The sequence below is a fragment of the Pseudophryne corroboree genome, chromosome 4, assembly GCF_028390025.1.
Source record: "Pseudophryne corroboree isolate aPseCor3 chromosome 4, aPseCor3.hap2, whole genome shotgun sequence".
Taxonomy (NCBI): domain Eukaryota; kingdom Metazoa; phylum Chordata; class Amphibia; order Anura; family Myobatrachidae; genus Pseudophryne; species Pseudophryne corroboree.
Genome location: NC_086447.1, coordinates 670,869,655 through 670,886,047, shown reverse-complemented (window position 1 = coordinate 670,886,047; position 16,393 = coordinate 670,869,655). Strand labels below are relative to the sequence as shown.

At 42.1% G+C, this 16,393-nt stretch overlaps 1 protein-coding gene across 5 annotated transcripts in view; it reads right to left on the bottom strand.

Annotated features, from left to right (window-relative positions):
• ADGRG6 (adhesion G protein-coupled receptor G6) overlaps window positions 1-15,938 on the bottom strand; it is a 286,483-nt gene extending 270,545 nt beyond the window's left edge. For 2 of the 5 annotated variants that reach the window (XM_063917836.1, XM_063917838.1), the window contains exon 1: window positions 15,083-15,938. In XM_063917836.1, the coding sequence (XP_063773906.1) occupies window positions 15,083-15,084 (2 nt within the window). In that variant the 5' untranslated portion in view covers window positions 15,085-15,938. The remainder of the gene's footprint in view (window positions 1-15,082) is intronic. The other 3 variants (XM_063917837.1, XM_063917840.1, XM_063917841.1) reach the window with 3 other exon arrangements.
• Between the last annotated feature and the right edge of the window lie 455 nt (window positions 15,939-16,393).

Genomic DNA, 16,393 nt, shown 5'->3' with positions numbered 1-16,393 from the left:
CACACTGTTTTGTAATGTATTTTTTTTTCTTGTCCTATTCATACTGTCTCTGTTTACATACTCTGTAAGGCATTACGGATTCCTTGTGGCGCAATATAAATAAAGGATGATAATAATAATAATAATAATAATAATAATAATAACAACATTTGTTGTAGCCTTAATTTCCATTTTGGGGTTTAGTGCTTCATTAACCTTTAATACTGCAACAAAAAATACTTGACAAGCTACGCTATGCAACATTGCAGCTATGCAACATTACTCGCATCAGGCCATTTCTCTCCCAGAGTGCAACTACACATATCATCCACTCACTGGTCATCTCACAGCTCAACTACTGCAATGTTCTCCTCAATGGCCTCACTTGCTCCCATCTCGCTCCCCTCCAATCTGTCCTCAACTCCACAGCTAGGCTTAGCTTCCTCTCCCGCCGCTCCACATCTGCCACTCCCCTTTGACAAAATCTGCACTGGCTCCCATTCCCCTACAGAATCCTCTTCAAACTACTCATCCTCACATACAAGCCATCTCTAATTCCACTGCTCCCTACATCTCCAACCTCTTCTCCCTTCATACTCCCTCCTGCCCCTTACGGTCGGTCAATGACCGTCGCCTCTCCTTTACCCTGGTCACTGCTTCCCATGCTGGAGTTCAAGATTTTGTCCGTGCTTCACCCCTTCAGTGGAACGCACTCCCCCGCTCCATTAGACCTTGCAAAGCTTCAAACGGGCTATGAAAAACCACCTATTCATCAAAGTGTTCTCTTCCGATGCATAACCTAGTCCTGAGGCTGCTCCTCGATCCCCCTGCCTCATGCCTTGACCATATCTGCTTTGCTTACATCCTGCCATCAGGCTACCTCCTGCTTGCTTGCACCTCATGTTATCTGTTTGTCGCCCCTTCCTACTAGATTGTAAGCTCCTCAGAGCAGGGCCCTCTATCCTCTTGTTGTCAAAACCCTCTTCTCAACACATTTTACTCACCGCCCTTTCCTACTCAGCGACCATCTTTACCCACTTTTTCTCCTGCTGGTAAAGGCTCATCTCTAACTATGGCCACCAGCTCTTAGTAGTACATTAATCACTCACTCACTCACTACTTACATCTAAGCTGTATTATGTTTTGAGAATTGTGGTGCTCTTTGCTACCAGTACTCTATTTCTGTTATTTATTTACTGTAATGCTAAGTTCTGTCTCCCTGTACAGTCCTTTGTACAGTGCTGTGAAACACTTGTGGCGCCTTATAAATAAAATGTAATAATAATAATAATAATACTGTAAAGCTATTAAACCAAAAACATGTAAATTCCTAATAAGGAAGTGTGAAACATTGAAAGATCAAAGGTATAATCTGAGTTTAAATTTGTATCAATAGGCGGTCTTAATTAGCCTTCAATAAATTTAAAATACCTATATATGCTACACTTAATTGGCCACAAAAGGCTGTATCAGATGACAATCCAAATTGACTGGGGGGAGGGGGTTATGTAACACACCATTGATATCGGTAAAGTAGAAAGGTGGCTCATAACAGGCAATCAACTTCTCACTGTAATTTAGCTAACTCAATTAAAAAAATTGCCCACTTCTCTACTGCATTAACTGTGCCCCTATGGAGCCACATGCATGTGGTCACATCGTAAATAATGCAAGAACTTTACATCTATGTCTCGTTGCTGGATCTGTGGATGTGATGACTGCATAATACCCATGTAATTACAATTTTATCCAAGTTATCTTTTAATTGGATAATCTCTTCATATGTACATGTACTATTTGCCTCATTTGGTAAACTTGTATTTTAGGTATTACAGTCTTTTAGCAAACTATATGTAAATTAGATGATATTATAGGTTGAGGGCAGTGTCAGGAAGCATTCCATAAATGGGGGCTCATCAGCCCCCTCTTTATGGGCAAGCCGAAGCCAATGACTGCTGTTTTGGATATAGCTTCCCTGGCCGCCCCGGCTGCATGATTTAACCGGACATCCTGAGTAACCTGATGGTTAGAGAAAAAAAATTGTCCGCACAGACAGTAATAATCAGTATTTCATCCTTCCACGATATTATATCATATGATAATAATATAAATGACTCTTAGAAAAATAATAGGGAGATACACCCAGGAATAGAATTTGCAAGAATCCAAAAGAAGAAAGTATTCCAATAACATGCACTTGCACACTGATACAATATGATGTTAATTTAAATCTGTGACCCCCAAAAACATAAAATTTATGATTGAAATAGGCCAGCAAAATATTAAAATGACGATGCTGAAAAATAGTGAACCAAGTGTGAGTGAATTAAAATCCTGTATCTTCCATAAACTGTCCGTCTTTATTCAATATCGTAATTTGACAATTCACACCACTGAATAACAATATCGGTTAGGCGTTCTGAATAGCTGCATAGATGGAGCAAATTCAATATTCATAAACTAGCTCCTTGCAAAGTTCATGGAAACATTGCTTATTAGTACTAGTTTGTATTAGATTAGACTGAGGGAAATAAATGTTAACTGTTTAATTAATAATCATTAAACCCACTCCACACTGTATTTCAATGTCATTTTCCATGTCTGATAGAGTATACGACACCAATACCCTAATTTATCTGATTGGATGTCCAATCAGTGTTCTAATTTCTACACATGGTACGCATTACACCACTGATTCATCTAAGGTCATAGTTCAATCAGCTAGTAGTGAGAAAATGTTTTATTGATCCATTAGTTATCTCACACAGTGGTATGTATATGAAAAGGAGGTGTTTGTAAATATAATGCCACGTTGGTAAATTATTAGGTATTAGCGGTGCCTAATGAATCCACTATGGTTAGGCAGTTATATCAATTGGTTAGTCACAAAAAGTAGCAAGTGGACTCACATATCACATAGCTCATAACACTGTGTGGTCATTGTTACACATACTAATATTTTTCAATTTCTCAAGACCAGTGTTCACCACTTGAAATACTGAAAATATATATTAGCAAGAAGTGCTCACTGGCCATTGTTATGAGACTGCTTTTGAAACCACTCACCCATGGACTACTGTTTCACATGTATAATCAGGGGTTAAAGTGGGCCGGAACGGGGCGGAACTGCGTTCCGTCACCTCTAATTGCAGGCGGAACCAGTTCCGCCTCCGTCCGGCCACAGCATCAGGTCACGGCTGCATTGTAAAGTTTGCAGCGTCCGCCAGCCAATCCCGGCTCGCGGACCAGCTGCAGATCCAATTAAAGGAAGGGGCGGCTATTTCAAAAGCTGGCGTGAGCCAATCACGGCTCGCGGACCGCCAGCCAATGAGAAGCTGCCTAGTGGCAGTTTCTCATTGGCTAACAGTCCGCGATACGCGATTGGTGCGCAATCGGCGCTAGATTCAAAAGCGCAGCCCCTTCCCCTATACGGATACTGGGACCGGCAAATCTGTCTCCCCGCAGCACAGCGTAATGGGACCGCCGGAGCCCGTGACAGTGGGTCCCCCCGCACACATGCATAGGATCATAGGTGTGCGCACCCCCCACACGTGCCCTACATTTATTGCTGCACATTCCTGTGCCCTTCTCCTGCTGCGCCCGCCGTCAGGTCATGTGAGTGAGTGTGCTTTCTTTATCATTATTTAGGCATACATGTTTCTCCAGCGGCACACAATAAGGACAAGAGTTGGCTTTAGTCACTAAAGCCGACTCTTGTCCTTATTGAGTTCTGCTGGAGAAACATGAGATATATATATATGTTTACTTATTTAATGGTGAGCACTACTGGGGGCATTCTGTAAGCATGTGGGGCGGGCAATGTGAATAAGATTGTGCTACAGTGAGGCATTACTTTGAATTTGGGGTACTTTTGTGTGGCCACGCCCCTTCCTTATAAAACCACACCCTTTTTTGCGGCACGCGCGCCTACGGCGCGCGCTAAGGGGGAGGGGTTGTGGGGAAGATGAGTTCCCCCACCTCTCCAGGACCACTTTAAGCCCTGTGTATAATGTAGCCCTCCTAGCTACTGAGAGATGAGTTAGAGTCAGCTGTGATAAGTGGCGGCTCCCTTCTGCAATGTGTGTAATGTATGTGCTGGCTGCCTTATCTGGGCATCAGCGGTGCTGCTGTGTCTCACTGACCTGCTGCAGAATGGGACACAGCACTTAGCTTGTCTATCTTCTATAAGCCAGTACCCAGAATCCCACTGGCTAGTTTCACAGGTTGTGATGTCTATTGGAGAAAGTGCAACATTAGCTGGTGAAGATAGAAAAAAATTCCATCCCTTTGACCGACAGAGCCAAGAAGATAGAGATGCAGACAACAGCTTATTTGTTTTACAGTTTTATATTTGCAAATGTTGAACGTGTTGATTTAGACATGGGTATGGATATAGCTATTATAATCTATATATATATATATATATATAGATTATATGTATGTATGTAAAAATGGACATATGTATGTGTGTGTGTGTCTGTGTGTGTGTGTGTGTGTGTGTGTGTGTGTGTGTGTGTGTGTGTGTGTGTGTGTGTGTGTTCCAGCATAACTCTGGAATGCCTGGAGCAATTTACACCATAGCTGGTACACATATGACTTACAATCTGGAAACAAATACTGTGGGGATAAGACACCCTTAGCACCCCTAGGGTTGGGGGTGGGACAGGGGTGACATGTAAAAATCCATAGTGTTCGGGGTCACGGAGATGAATAGTGACACTCCCGATGCGTTTAAGTCCAAGTTCAGCCCCCATCAGCATGGGGGCTAAGAAGGAAAAATACTGTGGGGGAAAGACACCCCTAGCACCCCTAATGGTGGGGGTGGGACAGGGGTGACATGTAAAAATCCATAGTGTTCGGGGTCGCAGAGATGAATAGTTACACTCCCGATGCCATTCAAGTCCAAGTTCAGCCCCCATCAGCATTGGGGCTAAGAAGGAAAAATACTGTGGGGGTAAGACACCCCTAGCACCCCCAGGGGTGGGGGTGGGAAGGGAGTGACATGTAAAAATCCATAGTGTTCAGAGATGTATAGTTACACTCCCAATGCCGTTTTCCCTGTGCACCTGCTGGTTGACCTGAAACATGTGACCTTCTAGGTTGTCTGGAAACTGTGACAGTTATTTGCAGCCACCCACTAAGCAGTTATTTTTTTTAAATTTGACTCTTTAGAGGGGCAAAAAAAGGGGTAAAATGTTACACCCAGCAAACCTTTGCTCGGGTGAAGCCGGGCACATCAGCTAGTTGTTAATATTCTTGTTCTTATTTATAACAAGCCACAATTCTCTGCAGAGAAAATAAAGCATACTGTACATAAAAAAGACATCCAACTTAGAGAAAATACATGCAGGCATGAAACAATGGGTAGGGAAGGCCCTGCACACAAGATGATAGTAGAACATGAGCACAATACATAAATGACTTGTCTCTATTGAAGTGAAGCAGTATTTTCTTTGCTGTATTTCCTGAATAGAATAAAGTTATAGAGTAACAAACATAAGTACCCATCCTGTCACTTTACTGTGTAGCACATCAGCCTCCCTGAAATGAAACCCTCTTTTATTTGCTTATATGACAATATTGCCAAGTGCCAGAGCAGATTAGGCAGCTAATACATCTTTCTATTATATGGTTGGCACTCGCTCTTGTGACGCAAGATATAATAGATACAGAGGCAACAAACAGTACTTGCTATTGACTTATGTGGCACGGCTAGTGCTGTGAACCAACCATGAAAGGAGTCATACATCCCCAGTCTCTAGCAGTGCCAGCCAAGATGATAGTTGGGAATGTTGTGTTAAACTCAAGTCATTTTCAGACTACATATTTTTATAAAGCACAATTTCATGCTTTTGTACATCTTCTTAAAAAATCAGCAGGCAGTGGTCTGAAAAGTACCGAACATAGTGCACTTCAAAATACCTCTTCATCAAACCTAAATTACTAAATCCATTCAAAGTGGTAACTCCTGCCAGACCTTGATGAGTTTGAGTTTCCTCTGAAACCTAGTGCATGTGCAAACATTGTGGGTAGGACGCTCATGTAGACTGTTTCTCTGGGCTAAGGGACAGAGGAGGCAAGTAACACAACATCAACACATATATATATGAAAACAGACAAACCCCCGTGCATCCAGGTGTTTCTTTCTACGTAAAGTACTGTATTAACAAATGTTGTAGCATTATGTGTAGTCTATAAAATGATAGGTAGATGCTGATTGGTTGCCATGGGCAACTTCTCCACTGGCCCACCTCTCCATTCTTATCACTGCTTCATACATCTCCCAGTATGTACTGTATATGATAGTTCTGCACTTCAATATTATCATGTTGGTCTATTAGACAGGTTCACTAAGACAACTGCCTTTATATAACCTCTTTATTGTAGCTCACCTTACACAGTACAGTTGTTTTGACACATTTTGTTTTTTTGTACTTTACATTCAGGAAGTCCAAATACAATCAACATTTGATGTTGATAATGTGGCTTAAGCGAACAGGGACATAAATTGAATGAGGGGTATATGGGTGAGATTTATCATTTCTAAATCACATCCGGTAAAATGACAGTTAGAAGCTGATTTGTAGTACTTTATATCATGGAAAGAGTGGGCCTATCAATCCTTCCACACTTGTGAACTCTATCTGTGTGAGTATGCCTGATTAGGCTCATGTGCTGTTTTCGTTCTATGGCACACAGTATGCTGAAATCCATGACATGCACAGACAAACCCACTGGCACCTGACTCAGAGTCAGGCCCATAGAGTTTAATGAATACTCAATCTTCACCGGGGTTACTGACAAGGAGGTTTGGGCTTTGCTACATGCAGGAATGCTTGAAAACTAGGACTGATATACTGATAGACTGTGGTAAGCCAATAAGATCACATGAACGAATGTCAAGACAAGCCAAGTCAGAGCTGAACATAGCAAGATCAGCAGGCAGTAGATTCATTAGGAATGGTCCAAGGTGAAAATACATAGAATTGGAAAACACAAGTTCAAGAAATCACTGGCTTGCCCCTATAACACGCATAGTGCACAGGACCTGGACATAGAGAACAACCACACTGGAAAGCATTACTGATGGCTTAGCTATAATCACAGATAATTTGTGGCTATGTATCTATAATACCCACAGGATGACTGCAATGGATGTCTGGCTAAGTGCATATCTGTATAGGCATTGGTGATAGAGCAGCCTATATATTTGATTTGGTTTTTTTTTTTTTGTGTGTGTGTTATTCAAAATTGTTGCATCTGATGAATAATATAATATTCCCAGATTCTGTGTCTTGGTGTAAAGGAGATTACTTGCATCAGGATGCACAAGTGCTTTGATGCAAATAACCATGAATACTGTGTGTGGGTTGTCATTCAGCTGAGTTTCTTGAGCGATGGTGGCAATTTTGCACATCCATATACACTTCTGCTAAATACTGGGCCAAAATGTCAAGTACGTACAAAACTCCATAACACACAGTTATTTTTTAATAATGAAGAAAAAACAACAGTGATGGAAAGTATTACTTACTTACCCCCATGACAGGGGACATATGTTTACCCAAGTGTGGGCCCTATGACTTTCCTACGAAAGAGCCCACTCACCCCTGTTCGGCACATCCAACACTCCTGTCTGACCCATGCACGATGGCTTTCTTTTGCCTCTCTTTGGTCCCCACCTTACTCTCTCTAACATGCATGACATTCTCCTCCTCTGGTGTTTTCTGACACCACTTAACATACTTTACAATACTTTTTTTCTCTTTGTAGTCCTGTTACCCTTATATACCTATCCTCTTCCCTTGTCTCTTGTCCCAAGTCCCTGTTTTCCATTCCCTTTATGTATAATGTTTATAAAATTGGCTCCCTTGCTCTACATATTGTATTTGCTTTTCTTAGTTTTTGACACTTCCTGTGTGCTCCGTAAAATAAAGAGTTAAAAAAAAATAAAACAGTGGCCTGGGGTGATCAGGGGAAACACTCCCTTTATGTACATATGGTGGCAGTTCTTTCTCAGGGCACAAAAAGTCTTGGCTTTTATAGTTACTACTACTGAGCTGCTACTACTACTGTCTTAGCTACAGAGAGGGTGAAGAGTGAAGTCACAGAGAGAGTCTCATGGAAAAACAGACATTGATTACACAGGACTTTACACCTTTGCACTGTATGGGTAGCACCTACTGAAGGCGGGATTCTCAATGCATGGCAATCTCATCTCAAACCAGCTGAAACAATTGGCAAATAAATGCACTTTATAGATGTTTATATGTGTATGCTATGCTTAGTGGCATGTCCACTCAAGTACAATATGACCCACGTGTGTTTCATTTGATGTGCCATGCTTTCCCATGATCATACATATGAGGAATGCATTGTCTGTAATAGAATTAGGTTTATAATTAAATTGTATTGGTGACTCCTATTTTTCATATTTATATACATTAATAAACTATGGGTTTTTTATGTGCTGTAGGGATAATAAAGAGCAGATTTAGGCACCCAAGTGAAAGTTAACAAACTGCACCTATCCATGAAGGCCCCTTCGTAACCATATGTGTAGCCATATGTGTAGCCATGCAGTTGTAATTACATTTTATGCCCTTGGACATTTTGACAGAATTATAATTAATTTATGAAGTCACCAAAAAGCAGAGAATCCTCCTTGTTGATGGTGGGTTAAGTAAAGGCTTCCGATTAAGGTGTTTACTTGTGTTGGGTACGATATCCCGGCACTAAGCATGCCGATGGTCCAAATAACGGCAGCGGAATCCCGACATTCAAAATCCTGACAGATTTTGATAAATATTGAAACCCTAATCTTAACCCTAACCCACCCCTCCCACAGCCTAACCCTAACTATCCCCTCCGACAGGCTAACCCTAACCATTCCCTCCCACAGGCTAACCCAAACCATCCCCTCCCACAACCTAAACCTAACCATCCCCTCACACAGCCTTACCCTAGACATCCGCTCCTACAGGCTAACCCTAACCATTCCCTCCCACAGGCTAACCATAACCATCACCTCACACAGCGTAACCCTAACTATCCCCTCACACAGCCTAACCCTAACCATCCCCTCACACATCCTAACCCTAACCCACCCCTCCCACAGCCTAACCCTAACTATCCCCTCCTACAGGCTAACCCTAACCATTCCCTCCCACAGCCTAACCTTAACTATCCCCTCACACAGCCTAACCCTAACCATCCCCTCACACAGCCTAACCCACCCCTCCCACAGCCTAACCCTAACTATCCCCTCCTACAGGCTAACCCTAACCATTCCCTCCCACAGCTTAACCCTAACTATCTCCTCCTACAGGCTAACCCTAACCATTCCTTCCCACAGGCTAACCCTAACCATCCCCTCCAACAGCCTAACCCTAACCATCCCCTCACGCAGCCTAACCCTAGCCATCCCCTCCTACAGGCTAACCCTAACCATTCCCTCCCACAGGCTAACCATAACCATCACCTCACACAGCGTAACCCTAACTATTCCCTCACACAGCCTAACCCTAACCATCCCCTCACACAGCCTAACCCTAACCCAACCCTCCCACAGCCTAACCCTAACTATCCCCTCCTACAGGCTAACCCTAACCATTCCCTCCCACAGCCTAACCTTAACTATCATCTCACACAGCCTAACCCTAACCATCCCCTCACACAGCCTAACCCTAACCCACCCCTCCCACAGCCTAACCCTAACTATACCCTCCTACAGGCTAACCCTAACCATTCCCTCCAACAGCCTAACCCTAACTATCCCCTCCTACAGGCTAACCCTAACCATTCCCTCCCACAGCCTAACCCTAACTATCCCCTCCTACAGGCTAACCCTAACCATCTTCTCCCACAGCCTAACCCTAACCGTCCCCTCACACAGCCTAACCCTAACTATCCCCTCACACAGCCTAACCCTAACCCTAACTATCCCCTCACACAGCCTCAGAGCCTGCCATAGGCATAGGCAAACTAGGCAATTGCCCAGGGCATTTGATATGCCTAGGGGCATCATCAGCTTCTGCTGATTAAAATGATATGTGGCATGCCTATATTCTGTATGTAGCATTTCATATGCAGATACAGCCACAGTCTCACACAGTATATAGGCATGCTGCATATCAGTTTAATCAGCAGAAGCTGCTTGTGCAGCCTAGCCACATAGCAATGCAAATAAGATGCATTTTCATTAAAAAAATGGTGCCCGACGTTAGCATTGATGCAAGATTTGTGAGGACACATCTGTATCCAAGCAGAGGCAGAGGTCACAGTGTTAGTGGAAGTGTGAGTGCTGTGTGCATGTGAGTGGGTTGGTTGTGCAGTAGTGTTCAGAATATGTGTAAGGAGCATAATGTGTGTCATGTAAAAATGCATTAATAATGTGCAACATATGTGTAAAGGGCCACTATGTGTGTCATTATGTGTATACGGGCATTAATAATGTGCGGCACATGTGTAACAGGGTACTACTGTATGTGTGTCATTATTTGTATAGGGGCACTAATAATGTGCAGCAAATGTGTAGGGGGCACTATGTGTGTCATTATGTGTATAAGGGCATTAATAATGTGCGGCATATGTGTAAGGGACATTATGTGTAAAGGGGCATTAATAAAGGTTGTCATAATGTGTAAGGTGTATTATGTTTATAAGGACATTAATGTGTCTCATGTGTAAGGGGCATTACTGTGTGGAATTGTGTATAAATGTATTACTAATGTGTGGCATTATATGTATAATGTGCTCTACTATGTGGCGTTGCATATAGAAAGGGCACTACTGTGTTGTCTAATGTGAATAAAGAGCAATAAGGTGTGGTGTAATGTGAATAAGGAGCAATTCAGTGTGATGTAATGTGAATAAGGGGCTCTACTGTGAGGAGTAACGTTTATAAGGTAAAGTGATACTACTGTGGGATGTAATATGAATAATGGACACTAACGAAAGATAAAATGTGAATAAAGTTGCAGTACTGTGTGGCGTAATTGGAATTAGGGTTATTATTGTGTGGCCATGCCCCTTCCCAGCAAGAAGATGCCCCTTTTTGGGCTGCGTGTCAAATGTGCGAACTGTTCCTATTTAAAATATAGGGGGTACAAGGGCTGCTATGGGTGAGGTGTGATGGTGCTGGGAAAGAGGTGCAAGGTCAGAGGCAGAAGCAGCGGTGGTGCTAGACGGCACCAGCCAAAATCTTGCCTAGGACATCATATTGGTTAGGGCCGGCTCTGCACAGCCTAACCCTAACTATCCCCTCCCACAGGCTAGCCTTAACTTTTCCCTCCCACAGACTAACCCTACCATCCTCTCACACAGCCTAACCCTAACTATCCCCTCACACAGCCTAACCCTAACTGTCCCCTCACACAGCCTAACCCTAACCATCCCCTCCCACAGCCTAACCCTAACTATCCCCTCCCACAGGCTAGCCTTAACTATTCCCTCCCACAGGCTAGCCTTAACTATTCCCTCCCACAGCCTAACCCTAACTATCCCCTCACACAGCCTAACCCTAACTATCCCCTCACACAGCCTAACCCTAACCGTCCCCTCACACAGCCTAACCCTAACCATCCCCTCCCACAGCCTAACCCTAACTATCCCCTCCCACAGGCTAGCCTTAACTATTCCCTCCCACAGACTAACCCTACCATCCTCTCACACAGCCTAACCCTAACCATCCCCTCACACAGCCTAACCCTAACCGTCCCCTCCTACAGCCTAACCCTAACCCTCCCTCTTGTGCCTAAACTTAAACCTAAACCTAATACTTACTGTGGGGATCCATCGGGATTCTGCTGCCAGGATTTTGACTGCAGCATGCTGAATGCCTAGATGTCACACCCTAACTAAATGTAATGAGAGGTGCTACCCCGCTGAGACTTTTAGTGCCAGAAAGAAGGAGTGCAGGTGCACTCTCCAATCATTATTAATCGGAACTGTAATAAATTTTGTAAGTAAGCAAGAGGTTCTTCGCATAATTTTGTCCAAAAGGAAGGGCTTAACCACCACTTCCAGGAAACCTCATCATCGAGTAAATCCCTAACATTCTACAGGTTCAAGTCTACAGCCTGGAACCCCCCCAAACTAGCCCAGCTAAACCACCCCAACGTATCACACTAGTTAGAATGTAAAGTGTTAAAGAGTATTAGATAAGTGAGGGCAGTTACTATGTGTTAGTAATATCACAAGGGTGAGGGATAACAATAAGTCTGAAAAGTGTTACATTGATTAAAAAAAATAATAGAGTGCTATAAAGGGCTGAAATAAGTGTTACATTGTGATGTCCTGAAGAAGCCCAGCAAAACCAGTTCAACTTTTCAAACATAGCCTGTAACATGACAGAAGCTGATTGGTAATACTTTACTTCTCACCAAGGCTAGGTATAACTCCCCCTCCCCATATACTGTATGAGTGCACAATAATCTACAAACATACAGTACATTACACCCTCTAGTTGAATGGACCATGTAGAGGTGAACAGTAAAATGTGCAACTGTAACTATGACATATGTATGCAGACAGCCATTGTGGCAGTGACTGGCAACATATCTTGTTGAACTGATCCCATAAAGTTTGGGCAATAAGCTATTTTGTTGGGTAACAACTAGATACAGGTCATAGACATTTAGGTAATTAACAATAACTGAACTCCATGTAAGAAATTTCCTCCATCCTAATTTCTATAATAGGCATGAAACAAGTCACTACACCTATTTCCTCCATAGACTAGAATGAAGTGCTAGGGATGTGGCAATAGGATACTGTAGACAATACAAGTTTTTGTTTCCCACCATGGTGTCCATCCATGGTAAATATAAAACATAATGTAAACAAAATCAGTTTGTGAGCAGTCAGCAATGCTAGTTACTATGATTGTAATAAAAATATACAAATTGTGTTTCTTTTTCACATGGTTTACATTTTAATAATATTTTATTCAGCTGCAATTAATCAATGAAATATGTTGAATCTAAGTGAGTGCACATTGTTTTAGAAGAATATGATATTTACCATCACACAGTTTATAAAATATATTTTAGTGCCTATGTTAGTAAAAGCTGTTTGTATAATACAGAATACTTTTCAATGAATGTTTATCAAGATTTGTGGTTGATAACTGGGCACACAATAAGGAAACAACAGACCTTTAGCATCAAATCTATATTGATGTTGCCTAAACACCTCAAAGCATTGATCCAACAGCAAAACTTTAACTGCCAAGTATACAATACAATAAATAATTCAGCTTGTAAATGTTATTTTTTTTTCTCAATAAGCAAATAAATAGTTAATGGTATATGTTGCCTTCATCTTCCCTAATAGAAATAATAACTTTGAGCATAATGTATTGTAATGTAACAACACCTTGTTAACGTTGGTCTTATTAAGTAGGTTACAGTAGATTTTGAAAACGTCAAGAGATTAAAATAAAACGATATATTCGACTGAACGATGAGGATATCAACCAGTGTCAAACCACAGACTACTTTGATTTACATGTCCGTTGTTTAAATAATCTTTAGTAACTGCATTTAAGAATGTTTCGATTTTTATAAAAATAAATAAATAACAATAGTAATACTAGATAAATAATATAAAACATGAAAAGTCTTATTCAATCTATAGTCCGTGTCCCAACATTGACAAATAAATAGCGGCACTGGCGCAAAAAGCACTCTGCATCAGAAGTCACATAAAACTTTTTTATTTTTTTATACCTATCATTTGTAAAGTACTGTACACACATTACACAATGTATAATTTACCAAAATGATGTAGGTCAAGGAGAAAATTTGTCATGTTAATAGATTAGTCATTTATTAACTCTGTCGCATTGCTCGTCCTCTGTTCTCTCAAAATTACACATGAATACTTATTATACCGGTTTATGATGCAGACAGACAAGAACAGTATTACTAGTTGCTACAATATATGAACGTAAAACAGATTCTGAGTTGCATCGCAGGAAAAAGTGACCCAGTGAGGATTTGAGGGGTTACAATTGCGACTATACAGGAATAAACTGTCAGGAATATTAATCATAACCGACAAGCATTTCAAATTCCACAGCTGATGCAGAACCTCTTGGGAAACAACCCTGCCAGTACTGATGGACACTATGTTCTGCAACAAAGTGTTCTATATATTTACATAAATACAGTAATGTAAGAGTGAGATAGTATCTGGACAGCTCAGGACTCCCATCCACCAAACTGGCAGCTTGCGCTGCGGTACAGCATAGAGTGCACAGACCGGGCTGCTCATCTTAAATATAATACAGATGTTTCAGAGAACGTGCACTGGGGAGCTGAAGCTGACCTACAGTACATAGGAACACAATATCATGATAGACAAATGGCCTTTACACAAAAGCTCTCCTGTCAAGTTTACTATTAATAATAACAACAGCATTTCTAATCAGATCCGTATAATAAAAAGCCTAATTTTCCATGGAGTTTTATCTACGAGCCTTTAGAATAGGACAATCTACCAAACCTTACACACACCAGTATCCAAGAATAATTCCTGTCCTTGTCCAGCGTTTGATCCAGCTTTAATCTCTATTAGCCTGGATGGCAGTTATGATGGTGTTTTATTTTTAATAAGGGTAATTTACTACTTGATGCTTAAGCGATTGTTGCTTATTCCCAGATTCGCCAACAAAACATGTTTTACGACACCACACACAAGCCTTTGCATGTACTGTATGACAAACCTAATATGCTCTGCCTAGGAGTTTCTCAAGTTCTACTACTTATACCCTCAGGGGTATTCAGGTTTCAACCAAGATGCCTTTGCCGTGCTTTTCTAATCTACGTTTCTAATAACATTTATAAAGTTACATGTACAGTGCATATCACATCATAAACAGTAACAACATATATTCTCAAAGGTTGTTAGCTCTTTGCGAGAAAATGACATTTGGAAACGCACACTCTTAACAACCTGTTCAATTCCAGAAATGGGCAAGCTGTAGTTCTCCAGCTGTTATGGATGTTTCACAATGACTGCTGGTACTTGTAGTACCACAGCAGCTGGAGCGTGGCAGGTGGCCCATCACTGTCGCTAGCTACATTCTATTCATACTTACATTGTTGGGTTAGTTCCTGTGTGCTGTTTAATCCACAGTCTGGAGGTGTCTGTGCAGCATGCTTCCTATAAAGCGATGTAACCTGTACGCTGCACTCACTAGATAGCGCCACCCGCATCCAAAGTTCTGCCAGGCATGTGAAGTGACCGGACAGGAGGAGAGCTGCTGCGTCTTGTGGTGTGCGACCAGGGCTCTGGTCCGGATCAGTCTGCAGTGGTGTCTGTGGTGTCCAGCTGTGGAGGACTCTCCGCAGGTTTCAGTGTGGTAGTCCTCAGGTCGAGCTCTCTCTCTCTCTCTCTCTCTCTCTGTCTATCTCAGTCTCTCTCTCTCTCTCTCTCTGTCTCAGTCTCTCTCTCTCTCTCTCTCTCTCTCTCTGTCTCAGTCTCTCTCTCTCTCTCTCTCTCTCTCTCTCTCTCTCTCTCTCTCTCTCTCTCTCTCTCACTGTCTGACTCGTTGCTGGCTCTCAGAACAAGTGCAGCTCAGTTTCACATTACAGCACTTGGATTGCAAAAGCAAAACCTGCTTCTGTCTTTGGCTGAGTCAGTTATGAAGTCAGGCTCAGGAGCAGAAATAACAGAGGCAAATGAATGGAATAGGTAAAATTCCAGGTCCCTTTTCTCTGTAAATGTCCCAAGCAAGTTAGATCCACCCAGAGCCCCAAAAAGGGTGGTGCTCTTACTAGCTGGTTGCCAGATATTGTTGTAAGGTTGCTCTGGTTAGGACTACAGTATCTTCCTACTTTTTACCTTTGTCTCTTCTTTCTGGCTTCTCTCTGTATAATCCTACAATGTGCCAGGTGTGGGTAGCTGCAGATTACTGCCTCCAACAGCTCATAAACTGTTCCTTAAGCTGCTTCTCTTCATTTTACTGTCTTTTTAGTGTGTGAGAACAGCCCCACCCTACCCAGTAACCCCCTGCAACAGCACAGAGACCAGTTATGAGACAGACTTCTGATACAGTTGCTTCCCTATGCACCACACCTTTAGTGCTCATACTCTAATACTTAATTAGCTGTAATTCTACATCTTGGAAACAATTTTATATAAATTTTTTCAACAAATCAATTTCCATGTTTTATTTTCACTACCTCTCGTTTCTCACACTCAGAACTGATAAGTCTGGGACTGGCATTATTTACAGCATATGCTCTATGCAAGGGGTTCTCAAACTATTTTGCTCTGGAACTCTGATAATAAAACTTATCACAGGACACCATCAAGTTACCGTAGAATGGCTGCCACAGATGTGTGGTACCGTGCCTTAGGCACCCGAAGCACATAGGCGTGCGCAGCACATTTTATTAGAGGGTGC